The sequence below is a fragment of the Chanodichthys erythropterus genome, chromosome 8, assembly GCF_024489055.1.
Source record: "Chanodichthys erythropterus isolate Z2021 chromosome 8, ASM2448905v1, whole genome shotgun sequence".
NCBI classification, from domain to species: domain Eukaryota; kingdom Metazoa; phylum Chordata; class Actinopteri; order Cypriniformes; family Xenocyprididae; genus Chanodichthys; species Chanodichthys erythropterus.
The window spans coordinates 28,715,053-28,730,334 of NC_090228.1; the positions used below are offsets into that span (position 1 = coordinate 28,715,053).

At 40.0% G+C, this 15,282-nt stretch overlaps 1 protein-coding gene across 1 annotated transcript in view; it reads right to left on the reverse strand.

Moving 5' to 3' along the window:
* LOC137025116 (neoverrucotoxin subunit beta-like) overlaps nucleotides 1-14,964 on the reverse strand; it is a 30,657-nt gene extending 15,693 nt beyond the window's left edge. Inside the window, exon 1 of the mRNA XM_067393148.1 lies at nucleotides 14,874-14,964. Coding sequence (XP_067249249.1) covers nucleotides 14,874-14,964 — 91 coding nt within the window. The remainder of the gene's footprint in view (nucleotides 1-14,873) is intronic.
* Nucleotides 14,965-15,282: the final 318 nt, after the last annotated feature.

A 15,282-nucleotide genomic window follows, 5' to 3' on the forward strand; every position in this document is an offset into this window, starting at 1 on the left:
ATTATTCCTTGAAAAATACAAACATGTACATACATGTTGCTCACATATTATGGTAGCCTAGTTCATGCTGAATACAGTGTAATGCAGTGGTGTAGTCTACAAGATGTGCAGGTATATGCCATATACCCACTAGGAAAGGTCAAGGATCCAATAAATCACAATGAGATTTGTGGTTTGTTGCTTTTGAAATGAAACAAAGTCTCATATTTCAAATTCTGCCCATTTTACTTCGAAATAAAAAAAACATAAATACCATTTTGGTGCACTTTAATGTGGCGTCACAGATCACTGTTCAAGAGTTGTGGCAGCGTGAAGCGCACGTGAACTGACCCGCTCCTCCGCTTAAATACCAGTTACAGCATGAAATAAAAATGAATCACATATGAAGGTCAGTAGTGGACGAAGTACACAAATCAACTACTTGAGTAAAAGCACAGTTACGTGTAAGGAACCCCCATCAGCCCAATGAACGGAATCTGACCGCCTGGACGAAGGTGTAATGTGTGTATGTTCACTGAATTTTTAGAACTTAGTTTACATTTTACTTTAATTGCTCGTTTAATCTGACTCCAATTTCAAATGATTATCACTCTTAGATCATGTTTCTAATTAAGGAATTAATCATTGGTCACGTATTAATTTATAAATTAATAATAATAATAATTATTATTATTTAATTATTAATTTAGATATTTGATTATTCTGGGTATCCCATACTTTCAATTATTCGTTCATTATTCGTACATTTATTTAATGTTTCCTTTAAATAAAAAATGAGAAACAAAATGAAATTGACAAAAAAAAAATATCAATTTCATTTTATTTCTTTATTTTTTATTATTTTTTGTTCCACAAACACAATCATTTAACAGAATTTCTGCTTGGAGATAGTTGTCTGTGTAATTAAAATTAAAGGTACATTGTGTAGAATTGTACTTATATAACCATATTTATATACTTTTTTACCTCTGCTACACCACTATGTCCAACTTCCCTCCACATCCAGTTAGTGAGGTCTGAACGCGTTCTGATGACGGAAGTGATCTCTCGCGCTTATACTTCGATGAGGGCTAAACATCACTTCCCTCATCAGAACGTGTTCAGACCTCACTAACCGGATGTGGAGGGCAGTTGGACATAGTGGTGTTATCGTTTTGTGTCTTAGGACATCAATGTAACGTCACAAGCCGCAGGGTTTCATTTGGATTTGTCTGTGCATGTTTATTTTACTCTCATAGATTTTGTTCCCTTTGACATGCATTATATGACTGACAGACCGCAACGGTTGGAGTTAAAAATCATCATTTGTGTTCTACTGAAGAAACAAAGAATCACCTACATCTTGGATGCCCTGGGGGTAAGCAGATAAACATCAAATTTTCATTTTTGGGTGAACTATCCCTTTAATTGCTAGGCTCTCATTGCTGGACAAAATGTTTAATTTGAATGCATTTTTTTAAAGGTTTTGAATGAATTCAGTGATTCATTAATAAATACTTGTTTTATTACTGGATGAAATGGTGTTTTTGAACAAATCTTTTTAATTATTCAATGACAAATAAATTTAAGTCACTTGTCGCCACCCAGTAGCGATGTATGTAATTGAGACAAGGGTTATTTGAAGCGCCAAGTTAGTTTCATAAGTTTGTTTGCCCTATTTTGTTTGCCTACGATCGCTATCGTGGATATCAGTGTTTATATTCAAACTTTTATCTCAGTATTTCTGAATTTCTAATTTGAATATTTACATTGTGGTTCAAAACTGCTCTCTCTGGCTCAACATGGCAGCACGAACATGGATTTGAAAGTTTAAGTATGATTTTGTCAAAGATTTGCTAGACATGGACGAATCGTTAGTCATTAATAAAATATGACTGCGTGGGGTTTTGAATAGATTCCGATTAATTGTGCAGCTCTAGGTAGCAATATATGTTAAATTCCACCTTCTGTATACTTAAATTCATGTGTTTATTTTATCTTATTCTCTTTTCAGTTTTACCCAACTTCCAGTCAACACTTCCAAGTGAACTAGGTATCTGCTTCAGTGTGGTGATTGGCAGAGGAGTTTGGGGTGGCAGAACACTCTCTAGAATTACCAGTTAAAAGAGTGACCAGATGGCCTTTTCGTCCTTCCCGTTTCCCTTCTCTCTCTTCCTGCAGGCTAAGTGGTCAGCACTCCGTCTTCCTCTCAGCAGCCACAACTTCACATAGCTCATAGGCTCAAACTGTGCCAGTGGTGGCCCATTGCGGCTCAGGAAAAGGATGCTGCTCAGTCTGCCAATCCCAAGAGAGCTCCTAAGTGGAGTAAGGGTGGTGTTCATAGAACTAAATCCTCTCTCACATTCTGCTGTGGACACAGCAACTGATTCAAGTTGTGGCTGGGACCGCTTTTCCACCACTCTCCTTGTACTCCCTGAAACCATTAATTGCAGGTCTTTCAGGGAGGTGCAACCTCTTGCACATTGAAACCACCTCTGCTTCGCCATACAGAATATCGTAATCATCAGGCCAGAATCTTGGGTAGATGGTCCTGCAGGCTGACAATATGTCATCATATTCAGAGACATGAGTAGAAGACCCACCATGTGGCATTTTAGAGGCTGATGTTGTCATTAGTCTTTTCCTAAGAGAAGATGCCAGACTGTCATAAAACTTTTGAGCATTTATGGCAACATCTACCATTCTCCCTGGATGAAGTGGCACACCCTGGAACTCTGTCTTCTCTGCAGCTTCTGAAGCAGTTCTTGCAAACTCTCCTTGTCTTCCCTTAGCACGTGCTTCAAACACCTTCACCTTTTGACAGACCAATGAGTGGGGCAGAGGAAGAGTGATTGTGTTACTCTGCAACATGAGTGACAGCTCTGATAACTCTGTTAGAGCATCTCTCATTACTCCAAGGTTCCTGACAAAAGTTGTTGCAGTAAGTCTAGCAGCAAGTCCTCTGTACATGTTTTGTTCACGTCCATCTCTGCGAGGATCTTGGGCTGCTCTCTGAAAGTGCTTGTGTAAGGCCGGAAACAGCTGCCACACTGCTCTTAGAGTGCGCTCACTTGAGGCTACCCATCTGACCCCAAGAACTCTTCCGATGGTGAGAAAGATGACCGAGAGTTCTTCTGCATTCTGATGTAGCTCTCGCTCATTTTTGGGAGATGCATGATGCATGAGGGAATACAACTTGTCCATAAATGCTTGGAAGTGGTTGATTTCCCCATTGTCCTTGATGGTATCGCCAACTGCAAGTTCCAACCTGTGGTTACAGCAGTGCCACACAATAAGATCTGGGTAAAGGTGTTTCTGCTGGGTAAAGACTCCAGATACACGGCCTATCATGTTTGATGCACCATCTGAGGTGAACGAGATCCAGTTGCGTTTGAGAAACTCCTCTGGAAAGTGCTGGTGCAAACACTGCAAAAGTGAACTTGTAATGGCCTTTGCTGTTGTTTACGTTAATGCAAGTAATTCAAATATTACTGTTGTGGGTGGATTTGAGCCAATCGCAGATCTAAGACAGACAATTAACACAGTCAGATGGCTTGCTGTAGTTGACTCATCAATAAGCACTCCAATTTTTGAATCATTTTCAATTATGTGTGTCACCAGTCTTTTTCTCATTTCTTCTCCGATAAACTCACATATGTCCCCACAGCTTTTTCTGGGCTGAAGCACACCTCCCAATGTAATACCGTTGGCTTCCTGGAGATCAACTAAGTCCTCCATTAAACTAAAGGGCTGCTGGTTTTTGGTGATCATATATGCAGTTCTGAAAATTTTGTTTGTGTTCTCTTCCTGCCAAACTTACTCTCTCTCCTTCAAACTCTTTACTATCAATAAAAATAGGGTTGACAAACTGTCATTTTGTGACATGACATTGTATTTGAAGAACAAAATACATTTATTAACAAATATTTAATCAGAATTTCAGATATTTTACAATTTTATCAACAAGCTAATATTTTGAATAAGGAAAAATCTGAAACGAAACCGATACATCAGTCATACAGTGCCGTTGTGACTGCGAAGTGTCACGTGACAAGTTCCCTATGTGACGTTGAGTTGTGGTTTGGGTGTTTTTGTATTTTCTCTTCAATGTATTTTCCTCTGCTGCTCTCTCCCTCTCTTACATTCACTTCTGTAGGTGACGTGCTGTGTGGTTGTCTCGGCTGCCAATCATTCAGGATGAGCGGATTGGGTGTGCTGATGTCAGATTGGATTGTTCTCCAATCGTTTTACTGTTGCACATCCGGGTATATAAGGGAAATGCCAGCGCAGTAGAAGCATGGTGCAAACTTAGTTTGATTTGTTTAAACACACTAGGCTTAAGGATTTGTGCCACCCACTGTATTTTTTGTTCTGTTAGTGTAGATAAGATTCTTTTTTTCTTTTATTTGGCACGATCCAGTTCCCTTTGTTCTCCCCAAGTTCCTAAATATTGTAAATTTGCAGGTGTGTTTTTTACATCCGGGTATATAAGGGAAATGCCAGCGCAGTAGAAGCATGGTGCAAACTTAGTTTGATTTGTTTAAACACACTAGGCTTAAGGATTTGTGCCACCCACTGTATTTTTTGTTCTGTTAGTGTAGATAAGATTCTTTTTTTCTTTTATTTGGCACGATCCAGTTCCCTTTGTTCTCCCCAAGTTCCTAAATATTGTAAATTTGCAGGTGTGTTTTGTTATTGCTTTGTGGAAATTGTTTTTCTTTCTTTCTCCCTTGTAAATATTTTCTTTCTTGTATTTTTCTTGTGAATAAGTTATCATTGCCTGTCTATAATTAAATTTGTAAGTTCACTTGTACTTGCCTCACAGTTATCTACCACTTATCTTAATCATTTTCAGTGTTCAGTGGTGACAAATGTCATTTCTACATTATTTTCTGAATTCTAGTTTGTCTTGGGTCAGTTAAATAATATAGCCTATAGCATCATTGATAATCCCTTATTATCTCTTATTGGCCTGATTAGCTAAACCCTCAAAAAAAAAAAAAAGAAAAAAAAAAAAAAAAGAGCAGGGCCGTACCCACTATACACATTGAGGGGGACAAGTACTGTCCCAATATGTAATTTGTTTTTTGTTTTTTTTAAACAAACTAACATCACATGATTTAATGTTTGACTGTAACATTGTTCAGTTTAAGGGGGATTTTTTTTTTATTTGCCTTAATTTGTAATAATTTAAATGGCAACATTTTATGTAAAATCCACTTTTAAAAATCAACATTTCTCATTCTCATTCATGGTGAAGAACAATGTGCTTTGGTTTAGTGGATGATTGCTATATTCAGCGACCCAAAGTAATACAGTGATGTAAACGTAATATTTTTTTATGGAATTTCGCCATATTAAAATATGCTATAAGAAACGTTTTGCATTTTTGACACATTAGTGAATAGTGAATGTGTCCGTATTTTAAATAAAATATTATTTGCAAAGAGTTTAGCCTAAATGGATTACCTTACAACTGGGCTACAATTAGACTAGAACTTCTTTTACCGTTCTTATTCCCTTAAATCCCTTTTAGCTTTATTTAATTTTTGGGGTATAATTACATGCTTGGCCCATGTTTTCATTGCATTTAAAGTTTTGACCAGCATGGGTCGCAATTTGTGTGCGTTTTGTGCATATCTCGCATGTATTTCTGGATTACAGTGCGTTTCTGTATCGGTTACTGTTTTCACTCGATATTCAAGCTCTTTTTGGTCAAGACGGCCGGATAATTTTTTTTTTTTTTTTTTTTTGTAGACCGGATCATTTCAGGTATGTTAACATCTGTTAAAGTAACGGTTTCTCTTCAGATTTTTTGGGGTCAAAATCACAGTTTATCATCTCAGATAATTTACCTCAAGCCTTTGAAGTTCTGTGAAGAATAAGACGCGCACTGATGGAGAAGCATTTCCTTTGGCTGGAGTCTGCCGGTATTGGCCAATCACAAAAGTTGACATTGCGCAGCCAATATCACAGAATATCCCGCTACATTTTTATTATTATATATTACGCTACGTTTATGTGGCTATTGTATTGTAGACTATTGGGTGGAATAAAATAGAAATGCTTTTAATTACCAAAAAAAAAAAAAATATATATATATATATTTATATATATATATATTTTTTTTTTTTTTTTTTTTCAACTGGAACACCGTCCCCCCTCGAAATTCACTCCAGGGACTCCGTCCCCCCGCGTCCCCCCCCATTTCCACCCCTGATTACGGACCCAATGCCACTCAGAGATATGTGCCCGGGGTTTGTGGTAAACACACGCAAACCAGAGGGTGTAATAAATTAGCTAATACCTTTTAGTCGGTTGCCTACTGCTCACGCGCACAAAAATTGGGATGTAACAATACATCGATCTAATGTGTAATGATACAATGTGATGCAACATGTAAAAAAAAATCGATACCTGTGGGCTGTTTATAGAGGCACTTTTGCCTCTATAATTTTTCTATCTCCACATTTTCACACAGTGACAGTCTATGCATTATCGTCAACGTGTGCATTCTGGTTTAAACTACCTTTCAGAACTTGTGAAAGACGCTTGGTACAGTAGATGGAACTGTCACTGTCCCAATTGAGCCAGTGCTGAATCTTCACCAAAGTTTATAATTTGCTTAAAGCCTTGCAGCGCACATCTCAAACAGTGTCTGTTAGTTAAATCACAACACTGGAGAATAGAGCGCTATGAATAGTTCTTCACACACACAGTAACTGAAATTAAAACTGTTAAAAGAAAATGCTCAGACTGCTGCGCATAGGAGTGCTGTGACTCTGTGTTGCTTCAAGCACATCATTCTGCACACAGGATGAGCATAAGTGCGTTGTGCCGCTCTGTATTGGAGCCTTTATAATACTTTTGCACAATGAAAGAATATTAACAGCCTGTCTTGTTCTTGTCCTACAGGTTGTTGCTTCATTAAAAAGCTGGTCTATATATTTAAAAGAAATGTCTTTTAATTTTAAGAAAATATGATTTTATTTGTGGATGTTCCAATCAGGCTGCAAAATGTGAAATTTTGAAATAATTGTTTATGTTATATAATTTGGTTGAAATTGTGAGTTAATAAAAATGTACCTGGTTGTGTAAATGTCATGATCACCATCTGTTCCTTTCATGTTCCTGCCACTTCCCGGACTACATTCCCCATAATCCTCTCTGCCAGTCACATGTTCACTCCACATCAATCACCTGTTGCCACATACAGCCTAGCACACCACAATAATCACCACACCCAGCTGCAGCTCATTACCAGGACTATAAAGGACTTTCACACACACCACCGCAACGCGAAGACTTGATTACCCTGTGTGTCATTTCTGAGCGTTTACATCCTGTCGTTACTGTTCCTGTCTGTCACCCATTCCTGACCCGTCGCTGCCTGCCCTGACCCTTGTCTTGTCTAACGTCCTGTGAGTGATATCTGCCTGTCCTGACCATTGCCTGTTTCCTGACTACGATTCTGCCTGTCCCTTGCTGTTCCTGTTTGCCCCTGTTCGCAGCACCTGTCCCACCCACTAATTACGCCTATGGGTAAAACAGTATAGATATCCAGTATAGATATAGTATAGTATCCCTTTCAAAAGGGAATGAACATTTTTACTAGTAGCAATGTAATTATTGATATCAAAAATTATGATTTTTACTAGTAAGAATGTTATTTCTGATATGTGGAATTGGAATTTCAACTAGTAAGAAATCACTTCTTTATATCAACAATTGAATTTGAATGGAGCCTATGGTGACATTTTACTAGTGAAAATACAATTACAGATATCAAGAATTGAAATTGTTGATATCAAGAATTAACATTGTTAGAAGTGGAAAAGTAATTCCTGACATAAAGAATTTACTTGGTGATATCAATAATTCAATCCTGAGAATGAATAAAAGTCAAAATGGCTTGCCATAGTACCAACTGATTCCCATTTATGTTTTATAGCATTAGTTGAGAGATTTCTTTTTTCTTGAGAAAATGTGCCATGTACTGTACCTGATATCGAATGGATTGTAAGCTAATGAATTGAAATAACTATGATGACAGACTGGCAGAAAATGGTGAAAAACAGAAAACAAAGTCCTAACAGGGTGATATTGTGACATACTGATAAGCTTCATCTTTCCATTATTGTTACACAAAAAAATGCTGCATTAAAAACAACACAAGTTGGGTTGATAATGGACAAACCCAGCGACTGGGTTGTTTTAACCCAGTGGTTGGGTTAAATGTTTGCCCAACATGCTGGGCAGTTTTATTAATTTAAAAAAAAAAAAAAAATCAGACACATAATTACTAGAGGCAACAATAATAATCAAAAGCTAATCATATATTAATAAATGTTTATTGTTTAAATTATATATTTTATAATAATAAATGTTAATTTTGGGTTCATTTTAAGCAAGCAATACAGCAATTTTTACACAATAGTAGTTAAAATGAACTGCCCAGTTGCTGGGTTTGTCCATTTTCAACCTGACTTGGGTTGTTTTTAACCCAGCCTTTCTTAGAGTGAAATAATAGTTTCAACTTTCACTCTTGAATGTGCATTGAAACTTGCCAGCTGATAAAACCTGTGCTCCAGGGGCCATATTCATATAATATCTAATGCTAAATGTAGATCTGAACTGGCTGAGTTAGATGATGATTAGCCGTGTTTCCACTGTCGGGCCTAAAGCAGGCATTCCAATGCATGCCAGGGCCAGCCGTGTTTGCACTGTCACTTCCGGGGCTTGATCATCAGGGCTTCCTCGGGGCTTCCTCGGGGCCAACGGCCAAGGTTTTTTGGCCCGCCAAATCCAAAGCGGGCCAGCTCGGGCTTTAGGGTGTGGTTACGAACAAAGGCGGAGTTTATGTGAGTCTGAAGATGGCAATGCCGCGGATGATTTCATGTAGGTTACCAGCTAACATCAGCATTAAAGACTTTTAAAATAATTTTAGCTTAAAACTCACTTTCAGACAGCAGCAAGTGATTGAAATAACTTCTGTTTGTGATCCAATGTGGATTCTGATCACCAAGACTATGTGCGCTATTACCATAGTAAACATGGTTAAATACGACCACTTGAAGAAATCAGACAAATCATATACATAGGCTATCACAATCGTATATTTATTGTATCTGTCAGTGCGTCTTGTCTCTTACCGGACTAGCGAGCTGGCAGTGGTGACGGACGCATGAGCGCGTAAGTGTTTTGCTTAATATCTGTTCTGGGTCAGTTGCTTCGTTTATTATTTGCTGCTAGGAAGGATTTAATTCGTATCTGTGTTTGTCCTATTTCCTACCTCGACTATAATTGTATTTTAATTGTACTTGTTTAGAATAACAGCCGCGTTTGCAGACTTTATTGGTGTTATTGCCCGCACTTAAGCTTTAGTTAGTTTCGGTTTTCAGCCATTCACGGGTTTAGGCTTTTGCAGTGCTGATTTGCAAGGCGGGCCTAGCTCGTTTCAATCACGTGTTAATAAGCAGTATATTAATTGTGTGTGCGCGCTGTCGCGGAAGCGTCAGCGGGAGCGTTCAGCCTCCTTGTGTTCGACCGACTCGGGTAAAGACCTGCGACTCTACCTGCGCGACTCCACCGAGCAACGACACCGGTAGGCACTTAAGTTTCTTCCTCCTTTCACACTTGTCCTTCTTCCTCAGCATGTGCTTTCAACTCATTCCTGTTGTCTCTCGGCAACGCTCCACTAACCCACGTAAAAGGCAGCGCAATGCTTCTAACCTGCGTCCTGTTTACTCCTCTCCTAACACTAACACTCCTCTCTCTGTCTCTGTGGGTCTATGGAATTGTCAGTCAGCAGTTAACAAAGCTGACTTCATTCCAGCCTTTGCTACTAATTCTTCTCTTAATATCTTGGGCTTGACTGAGACCTGGATTCGTCCAGAGGACTCAGCAACTCCTGCTGCTCTCTCCAACAACTTCACTTTCTCCCATACCTCTCGCCAATCTGGGAGGGGTGGGGGCACAGGTCTTCTCATTTCTGACAATTGGAAATACTCAAATCATTCGTCTCTGTGCAACTACAATTCATTTGAGTTTCATGCTATTACAATCTCAATTCCTGTCAAAATTCATATCGTAGTAATTTATCGCCCCCCAGGCCAACTGGGTACCTTTGTAGAGGAACTGGACATGCTGTTGTCCTCATTCCCAGAGGATGGTAGCCCACTTGTAGTTTTTGGCGATTTCAACATTCATCTAGAGAAGCCTTATGCTTCTGACTTCCACTCTCTGCTAGCCTCATTCGATCTTAATCGGCTCATAACCACAAGTACACACAAATCTGGCAACCAACTTGATCTCATTTACACTCGCAACTGCACCACCGACAGCATTCTGGTAAAACCTCTGCACTTTTCTGATCATTTTTTCATTACTTTTAATCTTCAACTACCCATTTTTTCACCACCAACCCCACTACCAGTTACCTTCAGACGAAATCTGCGCTCTCTTTCTTCTTCTGATCTTTCCTCTACTGTATCATCCTCTCTTCCCTCACCCTCACAATTCTCATCTCTAGATGTGAATACAGCAACAGACACTTTATGTTCCACCTTAACTTCTTCTCTAGATAGTATCTGTCCTCTGTCATCCAGGCCAGCACGTGCCACTCCCTCTAATCCCTGGTTATCTGATGTTCTTCGTGAACATCGGACCAAACTCAGGGCTGCAGAGAGGAAGTGGCACAAATCAAAAGACCAATTTGACCTAAGTAGCTATCAATCTCTGCTCTCATCCTTTTCTGCTGAAATTCATGCTGCTAAATCCTCCTATTTCCACAACAAAATCAACAGCGCTTCAAACACACGCACACTTTTCAAAACATTCAACTGTCTCCTCTGTCCCCCTCCACCACCACCCACCTCATCCCTTACTGCTGATAATTTTGCTACATTTTTCACTGACAAAACATCTACCATCAGCAGTCAGTTCTCCGCTCCACACACACAGGAACTCAGACCAACCACACACACAGCCACACACCTCCTCTCTTCATTCTCTCCCCTCACTGAGACAGAAGTATCCAAACTTCTCCTCTCCAGCCATCCTACTACCTGCCCTCTAGATCCCATCCCCACACACCTTCTACAAGCCATCGCTCCCACACTTTTACCAGCACTGACACACATCATCAACGCATCTCTCCACACTGGCACTTTCCCTAACACATTCAAGCAGGCTCGGGTAACTCCACTGCTTAAGAAACCCACATTAAACACGTCTCTTGTAGACAGCTACAGACCTGTTTCTCTCCCACCATTCATAGCAAAAACACTTGAACGAGTTGTTTTCAACCAGGTGTCATCTTTCCTCTCACAGAGCAACCAGTTGAATGTCAATCAATCTGGTTTCAAGAGTGGCCACTCGACTGAGACTGCACTGCTGTCGGTCACTGAATCCCTGCGGATTGCAAAGGCTGATTCCAAATCATCAGTTCTCATTCTGCTCGATCTATCTGCTGCCTTTGACACGGTGAATCATCAGATCCTCCTGTCCACCCTCTCATCACTGGGCATCACAGGTACTCCGCTTCTCTGGTTTGAATCCTATCTCACAGGAAGGTCTTTCAGGGTTGCCTGGAGAGGGGAGGTATCCAAAGCTCATCAGCTGACCACGGGTGTTCCTCAGGGTTCAGTTCTTGGACCCCTCCTCTTCTCCATTTACACTACATCACTTGGTCCCATCATTCAGGCACATGGTTTCTCCTACCATTGCTATGCTGATGACACACAACTCTTCCTTTCATTCCAACCAGATGATCCCACAGTAGCTGCACGAATCTCAAGCTGTCTGGCGGACATCTCGGCATGGATGAAAGAACATCATCTACAGCTAAACCTGGCTAAGACTGAGCTTCTCGTCTTCCCTGCCAATCCGACTCTAAATCACGATTTCAGCATCCAGCTAGGCACATCCTCAATTACCCCATCAAATTCGGCCAGAAATCTTGGAGTAATCCTTGATGATCAACTGACCTTCAAAGACCACATTGCAATGACAGCTCGGTCTTGCAGATTTGCACTATACAACATCAGGAAAATCAGGCCCTTTCTAACAGAACATGCAACACAACTTCTGGTCCAGGCCCTGGTCATTTCTAGGCTTGATTACTGCAATGCTCTTCTGGCTGGACTGCCATCATGCACAATCAAGCCTCTACAAATGATTCAGAACGCAGCAGCACGTCTCGTCTTCAACGAGCCCAAAAGAGCCCACGTCACGCCTCTCTTCATCTTTCTTCACTGGCTACCACTTGCTGCGCGCATCAAATTCAAGGTGTTGACGCTTGCTTACAGATCTACCACAGGCTCAGCACCCTCCTACTTCCACTCACTCTTACGAGTCTACACTCCTACCAGAAACCTGTGCTCATTAAAGGAGCGAAGGCTTGTGGTACCATCACAGAGAGGCACGAAATCACTTTCCAGAACATTCTCATTCACAGTTCCATGCTGGTGGAACGCTCTCCCCACCCTCATCCGGAATGCAGAATCCCTGACAACATTCAAAAGACAGCTAAAAACCCATCTCTTCCGTGAGCACTTAACCTCATCTTAAAAAACAAAAAAAACAAAAACAAAAACAAAAAAAACTTACTTCTTAACTTCTTATTCCTATCCTTTCACTTCCTCTAATCCCTCTCTATTGTATCTTAGGATAATCTGAGCACTGCCTATAACTTGTATTATGAGCACTTCTTGTCTATTTGCTTCATCATGACGACTCGCTTGTTGTATTCCTCACTTGTAAGTCGCTTTGGATAAAAGCATCTGCCAAATGAATAAATGTAAATGTAAATGTCTGATATCCATATTTAGCTCTGCATATTCCATAAAATAAAGCAACACTTTTTTTGGGATTCCTCTGTTTCTCAGACTGAGAAATTTCTAGAAATGATCATTCTATATAAATGTAATGTTAACATACTGTCCTATGACTACAAATAAACAGAAACAGATGCGACTGAGTACGTGTCCTCTTTCTTTTGTGGAAAGACAGTAAATACCACTTTATTTCCGTGACTAATGTTTAATCTTGACACAAATAAATTCATTATGGTCAATTTGTTTGGTAAAACATCAACGCGTGGGTTTTTAAATCTTTAAAGGTCCCGTTCTTCGTGATCCCATGTTTCAAACTTTAGTTAGTGTGTAATGTTTTTATTAGAGTATAAATAAAATCTGTAAAATGTTAAAGCTCAAAGTTCAATGCCAAGCGAGATATTTTATTTAACAGAAGTCGCCTACATCGAACGGCCAGTTTGGACTACATCCCTCTATTTCCTTCTTTAATGACGTCACTAAAACAGTTTTTGACTAACCTCCGCCCACAGGAATACACAAAAAAGGGGGCGTGGTCTTGTTGCGCTCCCACGGAGAAGAGCAAGAGTTGCGTTTGTAGAGTGTGTTTGTCGCCATGTCGTCGAAACAGTGTTATTTTCATCCCGCAGTCCAATCACCTTTGTTTGGCCTTCCCAGGGACGCTGTACTTAGAGATCAATGGTTATAATTTATGTTTTACTCGGTTCCCGAAAATTATAATTGTGGTATCCTTACTGCAATAGTTAATGTTGGACTGCAGTGCACATAATGGCCACAAGAGGGGACTATGTTTATGTACATGGCTGTTTTCCGTATGAGGTACTCTTCTGAGTGAGTGCTAACGTTGTACATTTTCTGTCGCTGCTTGTGGAGATTAAAGAGTTCAGTCTCTCGGGAATTATTGTCTTTTGTGTTCATTCGGCACAACACCACAATAATCCACATGTAAAACTATGTGCAGCACACGTTATGGTAAGAGGCGTGACCTTTCCGGGCAAGGAGCGCTAAGCTGCTGTCGAATCACAACACAGGAACCGCTGGCACAATCAGAACTCGTTACGTATTTCTGAAGGAGGGACTTCATAGAACAAGGAAGTCATCAGCCCGTTATTATGACAGTGGAAACAGCGGTATACAGATAAGTAAATTATGTGAAAAATACTGTGTTTTTTTACACGCTAAACATGAACACATGTTATATTGCACACTATAAACACAATCAAAGCTTCAAAAAAACACGAAAAACGGGACCTTTAAGTAAACATCAAAATGCCAGAAAACGCCTGCTTTTATCACGTTCACTTTATGATCTCGCTAGTTTCCTGTGATTACTTTCTGATTATTTTTCTGATAAAAAATAATGAAGTTTGTGAAATTATGGGTTTGTGTGACATTGTTCCAGAGAGGCATGTTATGAGCAGGTTTTAGTGAATCCCTGCGGAGCTTCTGGCCCGACGGTGGACCTGCAGCATGATTTTGGGCTTGGTGCTGCAAGTCTGGGGCCCTTATTAGCCTAGCCTGGCCCAATGAAAGCCCTGGCTTGCACTGGCCTGACAGTGGAAAAGCGGCTATTGACACCAAACAGTAGAAAAATCAGTCCAGTCTCTCCAGCTGTGAATGTCATTGGCTGGTAAAGTTTTGTGTTGCTAATAATAAATTGACATGTTGATAACACACACATAATCAGTCTTTCAGAAAGCTCTCAATTACATGTATCCTAGATCAGATGCACACTATATGCATTAGTGAGTGTGCTGGTGCTTATGGGGTGTCGCTCTGGGACAGGTGATAGGTGACAGACTGTGAGGTAAAAATCACAGTATACTCACTACAAACAACTAGACTAAACCACTGGTGTCATGATACTTATGCCATTGATATGTTTATGAACAAGACACAAATGTCAGGGCATATCAAAACTTCTCCAGGGCCCCAAAAATCCTAAGACCCCTGAGGATTAATATTTGTGTGCTTCATCTTATGTCTCCAAATGACCACACATGTACTGTTTTGTGGATTCACATTTGGGTGAAAAAGGGAATAAAAAGCATTTTACAGCACCTGGAATGAAGGTGTCCTTGCGGCAGTCATACAGCATACCAGGATACAGAGGTCTTCCCAGAGCTGCCACTTCAATCGTCTCTGATGCCATGACTGCAGTAAATAACAATGAACAATGGGGATATATTTATACATTCGAAGTTGTAAGAAATTGTAGTCTGCCTCGACCCAGATTCCACTCCAAAGTATATTTTAGAATCAGCTCATCCCCAAAATGGCTTAATTATCATAGAGAAGAAGAAAGTCAACTGGTATATTGTTTATGTATCATTTGGTTGATCAAATTCTGAGCAAATGGTCATCAATTGTAGAATGGGAATGGGTGTGGGACACAGAGAACCATCTCAGACAATGAGGTGTCAACTTATTAACATACAGACCACAGCTGGTAAAACATGAGAAACTACAT